Source organism: Spea bombifrons, chromosome 1, assembly GCF_027358695.1.
Source record: "Spea bombifrons isolate aSpeBom1 chromosome 1, aSpeBom1.2.pri, whole genome shotgun sequence".
Taxonomy (NCBI): Eukaryota; Metazoa; Chordata; class Amphibia; order Anura; family Pelobatidae; genus Spea; species Spea bombifrons.
In genome coordinates, this window is record NC_071087.1 from 134,227,750 (window position 1) to 134,248,605 (window position 20,856).

The 20,856-nt window shown below is 36.6% G+C and overlaps 1 protein-coding gene across 1 annotated transcript in view; it reads right to left on the reverse strand.

The window, feature by feature from the left end:
* The window catches only part of KCNN2 (potassium calcium-activated channel subfamily N member 2), a 74,386-nt gene that overhangs the window by 25,925 nt on the left and 27,605 nt on the right, over window positions 1-20,856 (reverse strand). Inside the window, exon 4 of the mRNA XM_053474285.1 lies at window positions 1,905-2,046. Within this exon, the coding sequence (XP_053330260.1) occupies window positions 1,905-2,046 (142 nt within the window). The remainder of the gene's footprint in view (window positions 1-1,904; window positions 2,047-20,856) is intronic.

A 20,856-nucleotide genomic window follows, 5' to 3' on the forward strand; every position in this document is an offset into this window, starting at 1 on the left:
GCCCCGGTCATACCTTTAACAATACCCCATTAATACAAAAGTGTCCAGCTTTGACCATTTTAAATGTTGGAAGTAATGATAACCCAATGCCCTCAGCTGCTAATGCTAAAAAGTCACAGCAGCGTGCAGATGAAGACAAACCCTACTTAGTAGGTGAGTGAGATTCCTTCAATCAGAAACCCTCTCCATGAAATTATTTCTAATTACGACCTCTTGTTCTAGCGTTTCTGCTCCCTTGATTTATACTTCACTCCACACTGCTTGCAAACTCCACTGTCTTAACTCCACATAAAGAAAGAAATTGGAGTTAAAAAAATATATTTAAATCTTACATGTGCTTGTGCTTACACATAGTTAAAATGATATTTCATACCAGTGCACTGTGTTCAGAAGGGTTGTCTAAAAAATGTCTACTTAACAAAGATGATCTATTTGCAGACATTGATCTGAAACATCTGCCAGCACAGTATATATATATATATATATATATATATATATATATTCTTTTCTTCTTACTACTACCAATTTGCATCACTTTAAAACCTAGTGTTTGATACAAAAATACAACGATAACTCCCCTATTTATAAATCTTCAACATCTTCATCATTACTTTATTCACATAAAGAAATCCACCTTTCCACTCAGCTATCTAATTATAAATCAATGCACTCTTTGCTTTTTCTGGTACAGGAGAACAGCACTTGATACTGTAGTACTTAGGCGAATGGATCATAATGCGCATATAAAGAAAAAAACAGATTAAATTATGCAACCAATACAGATATTAGTGTTCAATGAAAAACGAAAGTGCACAACTGTATCTCAGCAAACTCAGTTATCAAGAAAGCACGTATTGTATTCTTGTTTGTTATGGAAAATATAGCAATTATAATAGGATGCTACCAACCTCTCATTAATACATCCTGACAAGTGATGTCCTGCTTTCATATATGCACAGTATAAACAATAATCAATATATTTATTGCAATTTCCTACTTTGTATTAAACTGTGGTTTGAAAAATACAACCAAGAACAGATGTTATTCTACAGGCACTAGTTTTGCTCAGATTTTAAATGAAGCTTTTCAAATGGGTGACATTCAACCCTTTTGTAACCACTATTGAGAAAAGTGTACAGAATGTAGAATTTCAATTTTAAGTTTAACTGAAAGATGAATCATTACCAATCACAACATTATCACCAGAGGTGGGGCAGTGGTGCGGTCCCCGGGGTTATGCTGTACCACCATCAATGTCTGGCTCAGTATACAGCTATAGGAGTTATGCTGTACCATATCTGTTCAGTATATGTTATTTATTTAAACGTATTTAATGTATCTGTAGGACAATTAATTTTTTCAGATTTCTAGTTTTTTTTCCCATTTGACAAACAGTTTCCAAATTTGTGAAATAAATATTTTTGCCAACATTATTTTTTTGTTGGTGTCTTTACATTTTAAGGAGAGGGTGGCAAATACTCTAGGTACATCCCTGAAACCACTGCCCATTAAATGCCATTTTAAGTAGCTATGATATTGAGATGATGAACTGTGTGAAAAGAAGGCTGAGTTGATGTTAGCTTGTTAGTTGATCTGGCTGTGTTATGATAATGCTAAATATTAGTATTAGGCTAGTGTTTAAACTAACACTCATTCATGTCCAGATCCTAATATTACATGTATGATGTTCAATAACAAAGGCACTTCTCAAATGCCTTAGGATGTCATGAAGAATGGCTAGTAAAATCAGTTGTAGGAAGGGACAATCTATTCGGAAGCAGCTACAATATTTACTAATAATATTTAATATTTGATCAACAAGTTAATTAGAATCAGGTTGAGTCAACAGCTACATATAGTCACAAAAATTCTACAACAGTTACATCTAGGGAACCAATTCTTACCATTATTCCAGTAAGTAAACACACTCCTTTCCCACAGTATGTATGTGGTACCATGTCACCGTATCCAATCGATAGAAAAGTAATTGAAATTAACCACATGGCTCCAAGAAAGTTGCTAGTGACATCCTGTTGATCGTGGTATCTAAAATAAGCAAAATAATGTTCAGTTATACATTCATTTTAGAGTGATTTATTTAATGTTCTAATAGATTCTAACACACAAAATGTGTATTTTATCTTTAATCATAGAACGGACATCATATACATAATGTTCCTTATTTGATAATAATTATTAGGCCAAAGGGAGAGAGTTGTGATTATTAGGTAAGCTGTCACCCACTCATGTCTATACTGTATTCTCAAAATGTGGTAGTGTGGCATGCCCGGCATGGGAGTATTCAATATATTCATCATTCACATAGCACCCCTCCATCTTCTGTAAGTTGTCGTATGTTCAGTGTCCATTAATTTCTGCTCATATGAATCACTCTGTGAGCTTTTTTGAATATTCCACCAGGTAAGGGGTTATTAACCCCTGCATGACCCAGGGTTTCTTATACCATAAAGACTGTTCCTTTAAAAAAAAATAAAAAAAATAACCCTATGCTTCTTTAACATAATTTTCTGGGTCTGAGTGTTTCCAAGAGAAATAAATATTGTTTTTCAAGGACAAACATAGGTTTTCTTTAATAATATTGTTAATAAAATGATTATACTTTTTTTCCCTTTATATCTTTATATACTTTTTTCCTCGTTTTTTTCTTTTTTCAAAAGAGGTCCCCGTAGTTGTATTATACACCAAAGGGATCTCTTCTGTAATCAGATGGTACCTTGATATCTTTTAGTAGACTTACATTATAGTAAACCGATCCAATGGAAAGTGGTAAAGACATACACCACAGCGTGACAATTAGGCAGCAACACAAGGCCCGAAAAAATGTGGCAGTCCCACAAAAACTGAGACACTTGGGAAGTATGTACTGAAGTGGATGTGCTGAAACACAACTTTCATGTCAATGTTGGCTTTCCTGAATAAACCTCAGAGTACTTTAATGCAAACCAAAATAAATACATTTTATTTATCAATGGTTCCGTAGATTTACATTAATTTGATGCTCATTATTTTCCTATATGTTAGCATTTAAACGACAGTGAACCGTGGCTACAGAACTGTGACATGATTTCCCATCAATAAATCTGAATCAAACCAAGGAAACAGAGGATATTGCCAGTGTCTTCTGAAATAATATACATTCGATGAAACCATGAATTAGATCATAAACCAAATCAAGTATGATTTTTACAGAACAGGCCTCAGGCATCTTGAGAAACATTATCCCAGAGACTGGGAAGACATACTTCCAATTTTCTTTTATAGCTAAGAATACACTGCCGTGCCCTAAGAAATACCACTTGCTGAGCCTACATCGTCCCCGGAGGATTTTGTTGTCAATTAACTAAATTTACACATCATCTTTCATTATATAAAAAAGCAGAGATAATAGAATATTTTGCAAGCTAATTCTCATGTCAGCATGTCATACAAAACTCTATAAATTGTATACTATTGGTGCTAGGGAAATAACACCCTTTGAATGTATTACATGTATTGTGTAGAGGGGTTACATACAGTACAGAAATATGAAACCAGTTTCACATGTATGCAATTTAGGTTATTCGATGGTTTCTGGACGGTTTGCATACAAATAAAGGCAACTTGTTAAACAAAACACAACCAGAAGTGCTAAGTACAACTGCAAGAGCATCTGAGAAAAAACAGCTAAAGGAGGATTGACAGTGGATTGCCACATATAAGATGCCTAGGTATTCACCTCTGGAGTGACTGATCCCTCATTGAAAGAAGCCAAAATTAGGTAAATCAATTCATACTTAAACATCACTTTGTCTGAAAATGCTTTTTCTCTAATCGTTTGATTTTGACGCGTTTGATTTTTTTTTTGAAGTGCCGGGTGGCCGAACAACGATGAGGCTGGGGATTACATGTGTTGTGAGCTGAGGGCCAATGTTTTTTGACTTTGAGACAAATTTTATTAACTTATAGCATTAAAATGTCATTCTAACTACACCACATCTAGTACTGCGGCATTCCAGATTCTTGCCAAGAATAATTTTTCATGATACAAAACATTAACTAATTTCTATTTTTACAGTGAAAGATACGTGACACAAAAGCAGAAGCTTTTAGGTGTCATCATAGAAAAGGAAAAAGCTTCTTAAAAGTTTGTATCATTTCTACGTAATTAAACAAAAAAGTTACAGAGTGATCGGTAGGCATGTCTCCTCCTTAGATGAAGCCTCAGCATTTAAGAAAATGCATTTTGGGGATTGTTAGCAAGGGTCACTGAAGGTTATAAAATGAATCGGCCTCGGGTATTTGTTTCCTTCAAACCTGTTCTTTTTCTGTTTCAGATTAAGATGATTAATGTTGATGCAGGTCCCCGTGACCTGCCATCAGTGTGAATCTTAGCTGTCTGAGATGCAGCTAACTACATGAGGGGGCACTAGCACTAGAATCTTAGTATCAGGACTCACCATGGGCTGGATGTGCATAGTATGCTATGCCCAGTCAGGGGTGTAGTGGGTCATGGGGGAACTGCCCCGGAGCTGTGCATATGACTGGGAGGGCAGGCCGATGTGTGTGTGATTGTATGTATTTGAGCATGTGTGTGAATTAGACCTGGATGCTGGCCAAGTCTTCGTGTGCTTGTTCAGGGGAAAAAAATCTTCTTATTCCATGAATATTCGCCCATTCCCATGTTAGTTTCGGGCGAATATTTGTTTAAGTTCTTCGTTTTCATTTTTCTCTTAGTTTTCTGCTGGTTTTGTAGCAGGGGTTAATATGGGGTTAACACTGTAACAGCAGCAGCTTTGGCGCCAAGATTTAAAGGTCCATAAGAAGGACTCTATTGGTCACGGGCAGGGGGCTCCTCTGGCAGCTGCTCTTAATTGGTTGATGCCAGACGAGCCACCTGCTGGAGACCAATACAGTCACTCTTACGGACCTTTAGCTGCTGGTGCCGAAGCCATTAGTCTCCCCAGGCCAAGTTGTTCTGAGGAGTAGCGTGCCCTGCCCTTTGTCAGGCGGACTAAAATCCCTGTTCTTCCTAGGCCAAGTTGCTCAGGGCGGTTGTCTGACCTTTGACTTCTGGCGCAATCCTACGGATTCCAGTTAACCACTGGTGTACTATGAAGACTAAGGTAGGTTAAGGACAGTGACTTGTATGGGGTGAAGGGACCAGAGAGATTAGCTAGGAGATTTTTACAAACACAAAGAAGAAGAAACAAATTCTTCGCATTGTGCTTTTTTGTCTTCGTGTAGGTTTATACACCGCCATATTAGTTTATTTGGTATTCGGATTGAACAACGAAAATGCAACATTCCTATTTGTTTAAATTTTCTCCAGAATATGAATGCACAAGTCTAGAGTAAATTAATGTATATGTTAGTGTGTAAAATAATGTAAGCAAGTGTAAAAGAAATCAAATTCAGAAGTAGCATATATATATCGTATATATAATAGAGTCATATTTGTGTAGAAAAATAAAAAAAATGTACGTCTGTGTGTGTACATGTGGGTACGTGTGTAATTCCTTGTGTAAAACAATATAAGCAAATAAAAAAGTATTAAAGAAAGTAGCATAGGTCAGACAGGTGCTTCTCAGTGTCTTTAGTTCAAAATATTTTTTTAACCATCACCATTTTTTTAAAGAACATCCTTTACAAAACAAAGCAAAAAAAAACATGCTATGAGTGACGAGTAAAAAGGACTTCCTTCATATTAAAAAGAAAGCATCTTATGGCATTTTGATGTTTTCGGGTTGTAGAAATACGTGCAAATAAAAGCACATATCTTGTACTTTTATTTTTAGACTTAATGAGTGATATATTTTTTCCTAGTGTGTTGTGACTGCACATATAAAGGACTATGACTCAGATGTTGTGATACTAGCACTGAGGCATTTAAAGAAAATCACTACGATTAAGTGGAACATCCAGCATTATTGTCTATTTTATAAAACTGCCATCTGGAAATCTTTTATAATTTTAGTTTATGGTCTTGAGGTCACTTATTTTGATAGCTGGGAACTTCCTATAGTGGGCTTCCCTCCACTTCTGAAATGTAAAAGATTTAGGAAAAGTGACAGATCTTCTTTAACAGAATCAGTCATTTTTTTTTCCATTTTCTGCTAACAATAAAAAACACAGAGCTCATTAGAAAAGTAACCAATTATGTCTGTTGTGTATTTTAAGTATTTGAGTATTTTCGGGGCTTTTTGCAGATTCAGAAAAAAAAAGTGATTAGATCCAATCTTAATCTTACATCATTGCTATGATTTTAGTAATTTGACATAGCTGTTTTTGTTATAGCCCCTTTATAAAAAATCAGTATTGACACATTCAAGGAGGCATGTGATATATAAGACACACCAGAACTAATGATGGTGTTAGCACCTGGAATTCTTTAGTGTCAAGTAGTAATAGTAGTAGTAAATTCCAATTTATTATGATTAGGGATCAATTGATTATTATTATCATAATCAGTTAAGTGATTATGAGTGGTTTTCAGAAAATAAGGGTACAATATTAGTAGGGAAAATAATAATGCATACAATACAATACAATACAATTATGTCCTTCTGAATTCCAATGAGACACCTTGTATGCATGCACATAATGTGCTCCCAATTATTTCAATGGTAGGGATCTCCTGTCTGTGATATGGGGATTCACAGCCAAAGAAAAAAAAATTTCATGTTAAAAATTAAATACGAAAGCTGTTTAAAAACTCATTTGATGTCCACCTATGGTGAATAAACATTGGCATATCAGACACGTCTTATCACCAGAAAAATATGACACACGATTCTCCCGACTAGTTAGGAGTATGAGTAAGTTATTGGTAAATATATTTTAAGATCATAAGATATCTAAACAGGGCTTATTGTTACAAAAGCAAATAGTCCTTGGGAAAATAGAAAAGAAAGAAATTAAAACTGGCCTCCTGCCTTTGGGTTGTAAAGTGTGTTAAATAGCCCAGAGGTAATACGTATTTTCCCCCAAAAAGTGCAAAATATGTGGTTTCCTAAAGATGATGCACAAATTATACAGCAAAGCACAGGACATTTTGTTATCTGCTAGAGTATTAAACAGAGCATACAGAATATCATCCATAATAAGAGAGTACAAAAACCACCTCAAGCAACAAACCTTGCTTCATTAGTTAAATTCAAGTTGGTCAAGATACTGCCTTTCAGTGTACAAAACATCAACTATTTATATAAAATAACGAAGACACTCATTTCATGGTCTGACTCAGTGGGTTTGTTTTTCTATATATTTATTTCAACTATAGCTATGTTCCCTTTAAATTATAGTTTTTGTCCCCCCACAAATGCATGAAGTGATTCTACAGCATTTCCCCATCGTGCTTTTGCCTTTTCCCCATCCCCAGCTCCTTGGTTTGCAGGAGATGTGATTGTCCAAACATGCCTCTTGATTTCGAGTGCACACGTGTGCTATAGTCTAGCGTTGGCTCACGTGAGTATTCAAGGGGGTCCTATGTGCACATGCTCAGAAAGCACTCCAACTCATTTCAATGTGAATGCGTTCCTGAAACTGAATAGCTGCAGATGAAGTGTAAATAAAACTTACCCTGCCGTCAGCGGGACTGCCCACCGACATCAGCGGGACCACCCACCAACAGCAGTGGGACCACCCACCACCGTCAGCGGGACCGCCTGCTCACGTCAGACGTTCCCAGGTAAGGTCATAATCCTTTGTTGCCTCTATCCTAAGGTTTGCCCAGTGGCCCCTTTAACCAGAACACTTATAAAGAAAAGAATATATTATGCAAGCAACAATGAATAGAAAGCAGCTATATCCTATAAGAATCCTCTTATAGGGGAGACACCAGATGCCCATACTTTAGAGAAAAAGCAGAACTCAGTTTTAAAACATGTGCAAATCCCACATCTGTAAATACCAACGCCAGTTGGACGCATTCCACTCACTATGGACCAGTAAAAAAAACACTGTTTTGTGGTATAGAATTTGCCAGTTTATGGTACAGTGTCTTAAAACGTACACACACATAAGACGAGGAATAATACACACGCAAGTGTTCTGTAAATAGAAAAAATTTACAATTACACGTTCCAGTAGTTCAGGTTTTAATACTGATGTTATGCTTCATCCTTCAGCTCTTTATTCTTACACTCATTTATTATATTTGCTCCAGTTCGTGTGCTTTTTACATCTACTCAATGCTACTGTTTTTTTCCAAAAAAACATCCAATGCATAAATATTTTTTTTTAATGGTGGCATTTGTGCTAGATTTTGAGCACCGCCAACTTAAGTCTTTGTTAGGGTTGTGTAAGTTAGACGCGTTAACCAAATATTAATTACAAGGTATTTAGTGCACTTTAGGTACAGTTTAATGAACCATTTTGCAACATAACCTTTAGTAACACAGGGTCAGTAATGGCTTAATATGCATGGATATTTCTATAAGCTCAATAAGAGCGTGTGAAATAGTTATCTTAAATGTATTAGACTTGAAATACAAAGAAAAAGAAGGGGTCGATCCAGCACTTGAATGAAAAAACTTCCAGCTTTTATTTTGCTTCAATATTAAAAAACATAGTTCACACCTGAGTGCACCTACGTGCACAGGAGACCCGAAATCTGGACGCCTTTCGAACGGCACCCCGCTCTTTATCACAGATTAGACTTGAAATCCCTTATGTTATTATTGCACTACAGCTGCAAATTCTCAGGAAGCATTTAAATACAGCGGCATTACAGAAAGCTAGAAGAAAAAATAGATCTAAGATAAAAGTATGATCAGATTTCTGATCAGATTTTGGTGTTATCGACCAGTCTGAAGACAACTAGAATTCAGATCACTGTCAGTGACCAAAAGAATGCACAAACAAGCACATCAACGAATGGTTTAAAAACGGAGCAATCAATTAAAATGTGCAAGTCCCTTAAATTAAGAAATATATTAGAATTGTTTTGAAAATTGAATTTTTTGTATAAGCTGAACTTTGAAGTTGCGGTATTGCCATTGTTTTCAATTATATTATATTTCATTTAGCATATTACTTCGACGGATAAAATATACATATTCATATGAATATATAGTGTGTCAGGGAATGCAGTTAGTTGGGCGTGATGACTTGGCTTCCTCTGTACGATTCATTCCACTTCAGTCACTGCACAGGAAAGCAACAAGCTCTCGCTTTGTAGGTCATGCTAGATGAATACTTGGATGAACACAAATGACCCTGGAGGGTACTTTTTCCATCTAGACAATTTGCAGAGTGACAGAAGTACGCATAGTCTGATGAAATGAAGAGACAGGGAGTAGCATGCATGCAATATTTCACATTAAATGTGGGTATGAATCTGACTTTTTTTTCTAGACCAAAACCTAGGATACCTATACTCTAAAGCATTATACATGGAGTTTACCAGGGTAGGAATTTGATAACACAAAGCATACAAATATATTTTCCAGATAAACGTCTAACGGGTTACTTACCGCATAGATGAAAACATGAACCTGCGTGCTTAGAAACACATTGGTCTCCACAAACTGCTTATTCATTTTATTTTGATCCTACAGCCTAAGTTTAATGAGCAACTCAATGTAGCTCGCCCATTAGTGACTACATACAATTCCACAACTAGAGGGATTCAGCAAAATTATAAGACTTATAACCACTACTACCAGAGAATACGATGTTAGAAGAATTATTCCCTGAACCACCATTTAGACAACAACCCAACCTAAAACAAAAACTGCACCATAGAAAATTGTGAACAAAACATTATTGCGAATGGCACCAAACCATGAAATACATCTCGCTGCAAATTACATGAACACATCTGTAATGACAACACTGCCCATCACAAGACACAAAATACACCATAAAGGAACTATACACATGTACATCTGCATATGGGAAACCAGCCAGAAACGAAACTGTAAGGATGAACCTACATAGACACCCCGTTTACTGACGCAACGAAATGAATAACCGCACCCCGGTCAGCCACCACTTTACCCAGAGGGACCGCTCCATTGAGAACCCCAAAATGAAAGTACTGAAAGGTGAACTTCAAAAACACACAAGCCAGAAAAACATAAGAAAAAGAGAATATTAACCATTTCAACACCAAGGACACTGGATTAAGCATGGACATGGGCTTCCTGTCACATTACGTCATATGACATTGCAGAGCATACATTTGATTCTAATTTATGCGTTGTCGTCATTTAACAGACTTCACTTTGTTTGTCTAAAGATATATGCATGAGTTTATTTTTATTTTTTGCAATGCCATTATCTCCCTCCTTCCATCTACCACTAACATTTTCACACACTGACTAAACTGATTTACGACCACCTTAAAAATACTGTGGCCTATACCTTATCAGTCTTTATCATTCTCCTTAACCCCTGAACTGCTGCCCATGTCTTACATTTTGTGGTCATTATTGCTTTTCACTTGATAAATGAAGGTTGATACTCTCAAAAGCTTGTCCATAAAATAGAATGTTAGTCTAAAATGCCATTTTGCCTCATTTTTGGCCATCTTTACATACACAATAAAAAAAAGCCAACATTCTGAGCTACACCAGGACAATTATTTATAACGGCGGAGAATTTATGCAGCATAGACATACTGACCAAGTGTTCAAGGTCGAATGAAAGCACACTCCATTGTTAAGACCTTATAATGTTGTGTGACTTGGCCTTCATTAAGCTGCTGCTCGTGAGGTCAAAAAACAAAAGCTCAATTTAACATCTTGACTCCTACTATATTAGGAGTTTCTCAACCCTTTCTAAAACACTAAATGTATTTTTACTTTACTTGAAATATATAGATTATTTTTTAATGGAGATATTCCCAGTCCCTCAGATCTTGCAGAATTGTTAAATATCAAATTCACACATCTTTTTGCTTATCTGCATCTTCTCATGTTCCATTGACAGTCCACAAATTGCTGAGTGACCCATGCACAGCAAATTATATGTAAACTGCCTTGATACATTATCTTAAATATATTTTCAGCAAGCTGGGCTTTTGTCTGCTTCTTGAAGGAACCCATCATTTAACAAGCAATCTACAAAGCGATTTCTAAATCAAAGGTAATGCGAGTTACTGAGTTATTCCGGATCCCTGTACTTTTACTATTGCTCTTGCAAATATTAGAACTGAATTGACTTGCATTCACACTGGTTTTTATGTCACTTATAGATATGTCCTTTTTTTAACTCAAACTACAAGTGACATGAAACCCAGCGTAAATGTAAGTCTATTCTATCTTATTATTTTGAAGAGCCATAATAAGAGTAACAGCAGTAGGTGGTAATGGTGTTCTATCCCCTTAAAGATCAATACATAGAGTATGAGGTTGAATATAATAACAATATGTTGCATGAAATCTGATCATGTATTAAAATGTTGCGTACTTTATCTGGGATTTATGTTCATTCTACCCTGGAAAGAATTCTAAATTTCTTTGCAATACAGCTTCCACCAAAAGGTGCCAAAACCACTGTATTGTGTGTCATGTCCTTATTTTAAAAGGACAGTAATGCTTAAAAATCAATCCTTCATTTTCTAATATAAAACCTCTCTATATATTTATTTTGGCTTCCGAGTGTCAACTGTTTTGACGTTCATAGTGAGCTCAGTACAAAATCCCAGCTCGTATTTGAAGCACCCAAATTTGTAATGTATTCAAAATGAATACGCCACTTTTTCCATTTGCTTTCTCTTGAAAGAATCCCAAGACTGGCAATCAATGATACAGTCTTATACTCCATACACCACGACCACCAACGGATGCTTATTATTTGGAAAGTTATTTGTGAATACTATCACATGCATTTTTTACTTGAGAAATAAACACATAAACGACTTAGCTGGTGAAATCCCCCCTCCAATGCCATCTGCATTTCTAGACAGTTTGGGCTGCTTAATAGACCCCCTGGTATTCTCGCTTGAGTCAACACTGTACTTGTCCAAAACCTGCAAACACTACTGTTAAAGGGGACAGCTATCGCATGCATTCAATTGCACACAATAATCCACTACAGCCTATAAATATATCACATAACTGAAACATTTTAATCATTTATGTTGCATTAGAAAGCATTGTAGCTTCTGTGTGATTTATTTGTTTTGATAAAGTAATCAATATTTGCTTTGCCAGCTTAAGAGCCTTGATCCTGTATTAACCATCACAGGGCTGGCGTATAATACAGCACATTCTGGAGGTTTTTGTATTCTGTTTTTCTGATCAATGTTACAATGAATATGTAATCTATAAAAGCACATCACCCATATGTTACATATTAAAGTATATAAGTATATTTTCATTTTTTGTTTTTTTGTTAAAGCAGTGCACACACATACGCGTATTATACACATATTATACACATACATCTACAGCTCCACCTCTATGAACTTTCTGGAACCTCTGTAAACATATGGCTTTGGGTTGTGGTATTTATCAAAGGACGTAAAGGAAATGCACATGACAAATACACAGAGCCCTTCTGCTGTTACTATGGAAAGTTGCCAAATGTTATGAATGTATACATCAGATAAAGAAAAAAATATGAAGATGCATATTATTCGAAATTTACTGTATATGTTCTGTAATCTTTTAGATTTACAGGAATTGTTAAGACAAGGACTTTCCATTTTTGATTACTCAGAAATACTGCTTGGTATGCCCATTATTTGAAGAACGTGGATAAAACAAATCCACCTCTTGCTGTTATTTAAATGTATACTGGTATTCACAAGAGCTGGTAACATTCAGCCCATGGGCTTTTGTCAAGTAACATGCGAAATGTGCTATCCAGTCCCAAAAGAGACCTGAAAAAGGAGTATTGTATGTTAATAAAGAGTCCATTTTAATTGAAACACCCTAGTGACTTTACGTAGAATTACAGGAAAAAAACACAAAAAATTGTCACTGATCCAAAAAGTACATAGGTCAACGACTCCATCTTCCTCGCATGTAAGCCCCCTGGACACCTATCTTGCATGGACTCTCTACATCTACTATTATTAATATTATTATCAAATGAGACAAGACCATCATTTTTCCTTTCCCGCTTCTTAGTATGTGCTATAAAGGTGAATAGACATATTAAATGTAATGGGCTAGCATGCAAAAAATACAGTGCAGTTTAGGCCAGGCTGAATTTTTATTTAAAAACTGTTACTGTAATGTCCCTATATTTAAAAATTTTAACCCCTTAATGACAAAGCCCGTACATGCACGGGCTCAAAATACATTGTTTTCAATGGGTTTAGGGACCTCCCATTGTCCTTAAGGGGTTAAGGAAGTTATGACAGCCTCCATGTCCATAATGCTCTGCTGTTTGCACGTAGTTAACTTTTTTAATGGAATATATTAAGATGAAGTTAACTTTACAAATGTAGCTTTAAATATTAGGTTTTCTTAGTCTTTCTTAAACTTTACTATCTTTTCAAGAAACTATAATTGCTTATACACCTCGCAACTGTCATGCATAGAGTTGTGTTACAATGGAAAGAGATGAGAAACGGTATATATTCCATTTCCCACATCAAACCTATGGAGGAGTTACACCTTTTCATTGCTGAGAAATTCTGTTTTGCTTTGCTGGGATAAGTTTGGTGTAATATCTTATACCAAATATCTTATTGTTAAATTAAACACGAAGACAGCTTACATTTTGTAAAAAAAATGTAAAACGTATGTTAAAAATGAAACAATTTTTGAAGCATGATATATTGATGTTTCTTAAGTCTAAAATTATCAAAAGCAATGTGTTTTCAAAGATGTCAAAGGTGCTGTTCCACCGAGGTTGGCTCATTAAATTTCACCATAAGTGATAAATCATGCAAAGAAAAGTAAAGGAAGCCTCTCTGCCATTTTATTTTTGTCCTCACTTAAAAACTGTTACCACGCAACTCCAGTATCTCAGTAAACCCCAGTAAATGCAGATTCATGTAATTCTTCCAAAGCTCCTCCTCTATGTATCACATCACAGCAGTCTGACCTCATACAACTACTTCCAGAAGACCTTCAAGCAAACGCATCCCTTCAATGATGTCAGAAACCAACGGGTAGCCAGAGCAATGCAGAGGGAACAAGTTAAGAGAAGCGCTTTTAAACAAGTAACTACAGGGAAAAAAACTTATTTTATTAACGGTGCCAGATTTAGTTAACATAAAAGGGGGGGACATCTAGGTGGAACAGCGCCTTTAATCTCTAATAGCATCATTATCAATGTATATGATTTTGACACATACTAGGAATCCTATTCTTGTCTAGATTTCCACATTTAAAAGCAACTCCATCCTCCATTATTGTGTACATGCTATATCACTTAACTGTCTAGGTTTACTTCCTCTACGCTTTATGTACTAATGGGACTAGTAGTTGAAACAGAATTGCATGGAATAAGATGCGACTCCCTTGATAACAGTATGTTAACAATCTTCTACAGTTCAGCAAACTGTAAGGCAAAATTAGAAGTAGGAAATAACACAGTTCTTTTACTAAAGTTTGCCCTGCAGCTGATTTAACATTTCTATAAAATGGTGGTGAGGCAAAACAAAACTCTCCTGGGTAAACTGTTTAAATAATACCCGCCACAACGCCCAATCTTCCGCACAAGTGGTTTAAAAAAAAACAACTTTACTATCAACAACTAGGAACTCTATGAGGTAGATTCAACAATGGAGATAAATGTGTCACAAATTACACAATCTCTGCAATAAAAAATCAAAATATTTTTTTTCATTAGCCTAGGCCACTATACGTCCTAAATAATGTTTTTGTCTTTGTAATCTATGCAATTTTTAATTTTCTGAAAATTAAAAAAATAATAATTATATGACAACCAGAATTGTTAAGACTGTGTTTACTGCCAAGCTTGTGATATTTTGCTACTTTTTATTCTTTAAAACTTTTTTTAATTACACACTGATAATTATTTAGCACAACTCCCTTTATTTGCATAGAGGGCTTTTCGTTGCCATCCAACACCTTTAATAATGTCCATATCATAGATTCATATATGTAACTGCATAAAACACATTCTCTTGTTATGTCCATTCAGATAAAAAGACAGAAAAAGAAACCTAGTATTGGATTTCTTTTAATGCCAGAGAAACCTTGGAAGGCATGACAACATGTGTCCATGGATACAGAGACTCTTGGCCGGTATTAACAATGAAATAGATCCAGTGGCATGATGTAAAATGTGCTGTACCAATTGTATATGAGCCGTTAAACTGTGATATGAATTTTATGTAGTCTATATCAATAGATCAATAGATCAATTATATCAATAGGTACTGGAGGAGGGTTTTCTACCCACACTCGTTAAATGATAGATACAGCAATATACTGAAAACTGCAACTTCTACAAAAATTCTAAAATTATAAAACTTTTACCCAGCCATCTTTTGTTCTTGAAAACTATTTTAACAATAGACCTAAAAATTATTGCAAAGTACAGTACAATGGGCAGACCCAGTACACAAGTTTTTGGTGACAAGCTAGGACAAATGGTAAGGTGGAACCTTCCTGAACAGACCTATAGAGAGTGCAGTAACATACAGAGAATCTGATAGCAGATCATGGGTGGAACAACAGATTTGGATCCACTACAAGGCACCGGGGCCCACACCCCCAAGGAGCCCGATGAGGGAATTCATAGGGCAGATGTGCATAACTAGGGGGCAGGTTGGAAAATAAAAGGAAATAAAAACAAAAAAAATATTTTTCTCAAACAAAAAAAATAGTTTACATAATTTACATGAATTAACATTTACTAGTAAAACTTTTTCCTATAGGGTCGTCTTATATTCAGGGTTTTTCTTTTTTTCCTAAATTAATATTGAGATTGGGGAGGGTTGTCTTATAATCAAGCAAATGTGGTAAAATGCCAGGTATTTTGTATCTGAAATGAGCTTTTTCTTTTGGTTCCCTCTTGATTGCTGGAAGTGATTATAGGAACAGCTAGTCGTGTTTAGCAGTACTGCATTTATTGAACCCAATAAACAGATGTATTTAATATATGAAACTATTACACATTGCAGAGTTATTTCAGTAACATCACACAATTTTATAGAATTACCTTTCCTAACAGGTATCCATTATTATGAGGGATACCACTGTGCCCTCTGCTGGTGAATTGTAAACGTAAGGGAAAAAACATTAAACATTTATAGCCACTTGAAATAAGTGGATCACATGTATAGAACCGTTTTTTCTAAATAACGAATAGCTAAGAATATTTGTCTTAATAAAGTTATATACTTGTTACATTATTCAATGTTAATCAGTAGAACATAAAACATTTAAACCAGGGGTACAAATCCCATGATTCCCATCCTATAAACAGTCATGGAAGTAGTTGTTGATCAACATCAGCTATTTGTAGTTGGTCCATACATTAACCCCCTATGACTAAAAAATATACTTTGTAACATAGGACCCTGTAACCCATGCTGTCCAGTGATGCTGTCCAGTGATGCTGTCCAGGGGTCACTTCTTGGTCAAACAAAGGTGTCTTTTAAAGCAGATAACATCTGGTGCTAATTACGTTTGTCATTATTCATTACCCAGCATGAATATGTTTTCGCTTCTATAACTATGCCTTACTTTTGGGCTGAGTTGGCAGCTTATGTTCCATAATATTACAGCACATAAGGTAGTATCACATTCATAGGTGCAATTACAAGTTCAAGACCATTTTAAAATGTAAAGACATTAATTAAAATTAATGTTGGCAAGAATAATAGTAAAGTTGGAAAACAATAGTAAATCACAAATATGGTAAAGCGTAACCCCCATTTCTACATCTCTCTGAGCAAGACATTGATGGCGGTACAACATAACCCCTGTCACTTTATACTGAGCCATATATTGATGGTGGTACAGCATAACCTCCATTACTATATACTGAGCCAGGCATTGATGGTGGAACAGCGCAACCCCTAACACTATACATTGATGGTGGTACAGTACATGACGATATACTGAGCAAGACATTGATGGTGGTACAGCATAACCCCAATCACTATATACTGAGCCACACATAGATGGCGGTACAGCGTAACCCCAATCACTATATATTGAGCCAGACATTAATGGTGGTACATCATAACTCACATCACTATATACTAAGCCAGACTTTGATATGGTAGGCCTCTGCTCCCTTAAGCACCTCTGGCCCTGAAACAGACTGCCTGCTTGTGCCACCTCTGCCCCTGAAACAGATGTGCCACATCTACCTCTGAAACAGGCAGCCCACCTGTGCCCCTGAAACAAATTGCCTGTGCCAAACTTCCTGCTAGCGCCACCTCTGCCCCTGAGTCAGGCAGCCCGCCTATGCCATCTCTGGCGTAATCAATCGAATATCATCGCCAGTAAAATTCCACAGGTCACTATAGTGCTAAGATCAGCAAAATCTCTTACAAAAATCTTCATTCAAAAGTGTATACAATTTAATATTTCCCTGTGATATCAGTTTGCCCAAAGTGAATACATCTTTATAAAACTCATTTAATTTTGTGTCCCTTAAGTCATAACATTATATTCATGTCATTTATATACGGTTTATGACCTTTTACAAACCCTTTAAAGTATTATGAGATGTTTTTGAAGTGATGTCCCGCAGAGAACTTACAAAATGTCTTTTTTCTCGCGTCTTTGTGCATGCCACTATCTGGTAGCTTAATATAGCATACGGCTGAGAGGCATACAATATGCATAACTCATAACTCAATAGTCCAGCTGCACTGAGAAAGTGCTTATGAAATGAAAATCACCAACATGACTTTTTGTCCATTCTGTCTTACACTAATGCCAAAATGAGTTCCTTTTACCAATATCAGAGTATAGCTGGTGACAACCCAGCAAACTGGTTCCAACCCAGCAAGATGGGGAACAGTGAAAGTGGGTTACAGCACTTCCTTCCCTTTGTTCCATGTATGATTTTCAGTATTCAGTAGGCAGGTCAACCACAGCTCACACATGGCCCGGCAAGCAGTGTCTGATGTGTGGCTTTTACCATGTTTAACATGTTTCATAATCAGTTTCTGACGTCTTAGTGAGTTTCAGCTATATTTGTTTTTCCGGGGGGGGGGGGATTATTGTACATTTATTACTTTTTTTAAGAACTTTAATCACTCCATCAAGAAAACTTGCTAAATAAGGCTTCGTGTAGCGATATACAATTCTTAGAATAACTTGAAGGGCACTACACATTCTATCAGGAAAATCTATTTACCTGTCAGATGGGCTGTGAGGTGTGACTGGCCGGAGGGGAAAGGATACCATCCACAGAAAAAATAAACGAATAATGCTCGCAATAGCCTGCACAGTGCACACCATGCCAAAGTCAGAGCAGAAATAACAATGTGCTTGACCACATAACAAACAATTAACACATAATTGGACTATGGGATAAAACTATCAAATTACAACTAAATATCATTTTATTGTTTCACCCTTTCTTTACTGAGGGTATTACGTACCCCAAAACCTACAGGTTTTTGATGTTTTTACTTTATCCATACAAATTATACATGTTTTTTTTAAAGATATATAGGACTTCCTTTTGATATCAAGTTAATATTTCTGTAAAGTAGACAACCAGGGGCATTTGACAGGTAGTTTATTGTCATGCAGTCATTTGGCCACCAATCTCTTCCAAAGTTAAAACCGGGGGGCCCCTGATATCCCGCCACACAATAGGCCGATTACAAAGGAGATCTTTGAACAGCCCAACCAACCTATTTCTGCTATGGAGGCTTTGCAGGCTCAGCGTAGCCTCCATAGACCTAATTAAAAGGTACCGCACGTCTTTAAGCTACGGCACACCGGGATATGACATCATATCTCGGCGCTCCATTACCTTTTATTGTACTGGAGACACTGATTGCGGAGGCACCACAAGTAAATAAGTCACTGTTTGGGGGACAACACACGGCAGGGTAGAAACACAAAAAATAAAGAGTTCAATGCCATAATATACCAAAAGAACACAATTTTGTTAACAAAGACACATATTCACATGGATGTGCCAGCCTTTTGTTCTTCTGGGGCGCCTGCTTTTGTGGACTACAATTCCGATCACCCTCGTAATCAACCTGACTGAAGGTGATAGTTGTAGTCCACAGAGGGTCAAAAGCTCATTAATTTTATTTATTTATTATTCCTTTTTTGGGGGCTGATCTGCAGCTATTTATGGCTGCAGGGATCAGACAGTTTTACGGTGTGCCAGCCAGCTGATCTAACTATAGATCAGCTGGCAATATTTTGGCACACTTGTTTTAATATTTTGGTATTTACTTTTGATGCCAATTAATATATTTATTTTACTATTCCCGAGGCTGCTGATCAGTCTCTGGCAGACCAGCAGAACTCATTCCCTGCATATGGAGCCTTGAGTATAGTGTAAACACAAGGCTTCTATACATATAGAAAGTCTCATGTTTACACGACCGTGCAAGACTTCTGATGCAGGGAGGGGAATTGGGAACCAGAAGGTCAGAGCTTGGGGGGTAGAGTGTCACTCAAACTGGCAGAGCTAGCTTTTTGGGACAGAGGTAGAGCTCAGTGGGACAGCGAGACAAGAGTGTGAAAATTGTGAGTCTCCCACACAAAGAGAGACAGTTGGGAGGCATGTGGTTCCCAAGAACCACCACAAGGGGCAGTCCCCTGCACCAGGAACCGTCAGATGCACACACCACAACAAAAATCATGATGTTCCAACCCTTCATAGTTTTTTTGGTGCACAAGTTCATAATGGCATGAAATGTCTCATCGAAGCATCCTTATTATTTACAAATAATTTATAAAATTACAGTATATACCAATACCGGTGCATTATATCTGTTATTCTTAGGCTATAGCTTTGTGTATTTCCTGACCTCATGCTATTGTGTGTAAAAATCAGAGGCATATCGTGGGTCCTGATCGCCATATTGGGTGATCTCTCTCCCACCGCGTGCCACTGGTCAGTCTGACAGTTACAATTGAAATGTCTTCAACGTCCCATTTAGACCTAGCCAGCACAACTTCCATATCGTGCTGTTCTCTAGGTCTGCTCTCTTAACAGTCAGATGATGGGCTATGATGTCATATCCCAGCAGTAAAGATTGTGGTTGCAGAAGGGGCTTTACCCCAGTTAGGTCAAGGGCAGTATAAAGATAAATACACTGCTGATCTCTGTACTTAGAAATTATAGTGGTCAGAGAAATAACTCATTCTTACAACCACCTGCACAGACATCTGAACTAACGCAACTTGAGTTACACCACTGAAGCTTTTGTATATATTATTTATAAGTCAATGAGACATAGATTTTAAGCTTCACCTTACTCCAATTAACTTTTACTCATCTGCAACTTTGCTTGGAACAAACTAGATCAGCATTCATATCCTTAGCTAGTCATAAATCAAGGTGACAGCAAAACAGCTTGATACCTGTCCTAATGAATATTTAATAGGCACTTTTACAGTAATTGTAGAAACCTGATCAGTGGCCGTAGCACAAGGGGCTCATTCAACACACACCGAGGTGGTTCCTTCTGGAAATCTTTGACCTTAGAATTTTTTTCTGACAATTGCAATCCACCTCAAAGCCACATAACTGAATCAAGAATATATCTACATATACTTAATGCAGCAAAAATGTGTGGCAGAAAAAAAAACAAAAAGGTTTTTTTGTGAAACCAAAACTGGAGAATAAAATCAGCAACATATTCTGGCCTAGGGCTAGACCTAGTGGGCCTATGACAGGTCCGAAGGGAGTGGCAGTGTCCAGCTGCAAAACTCGGGCATTGATGACCCCCCGGTGTGCTGATGCTAAATGGGCCAAATCTCTGATCTC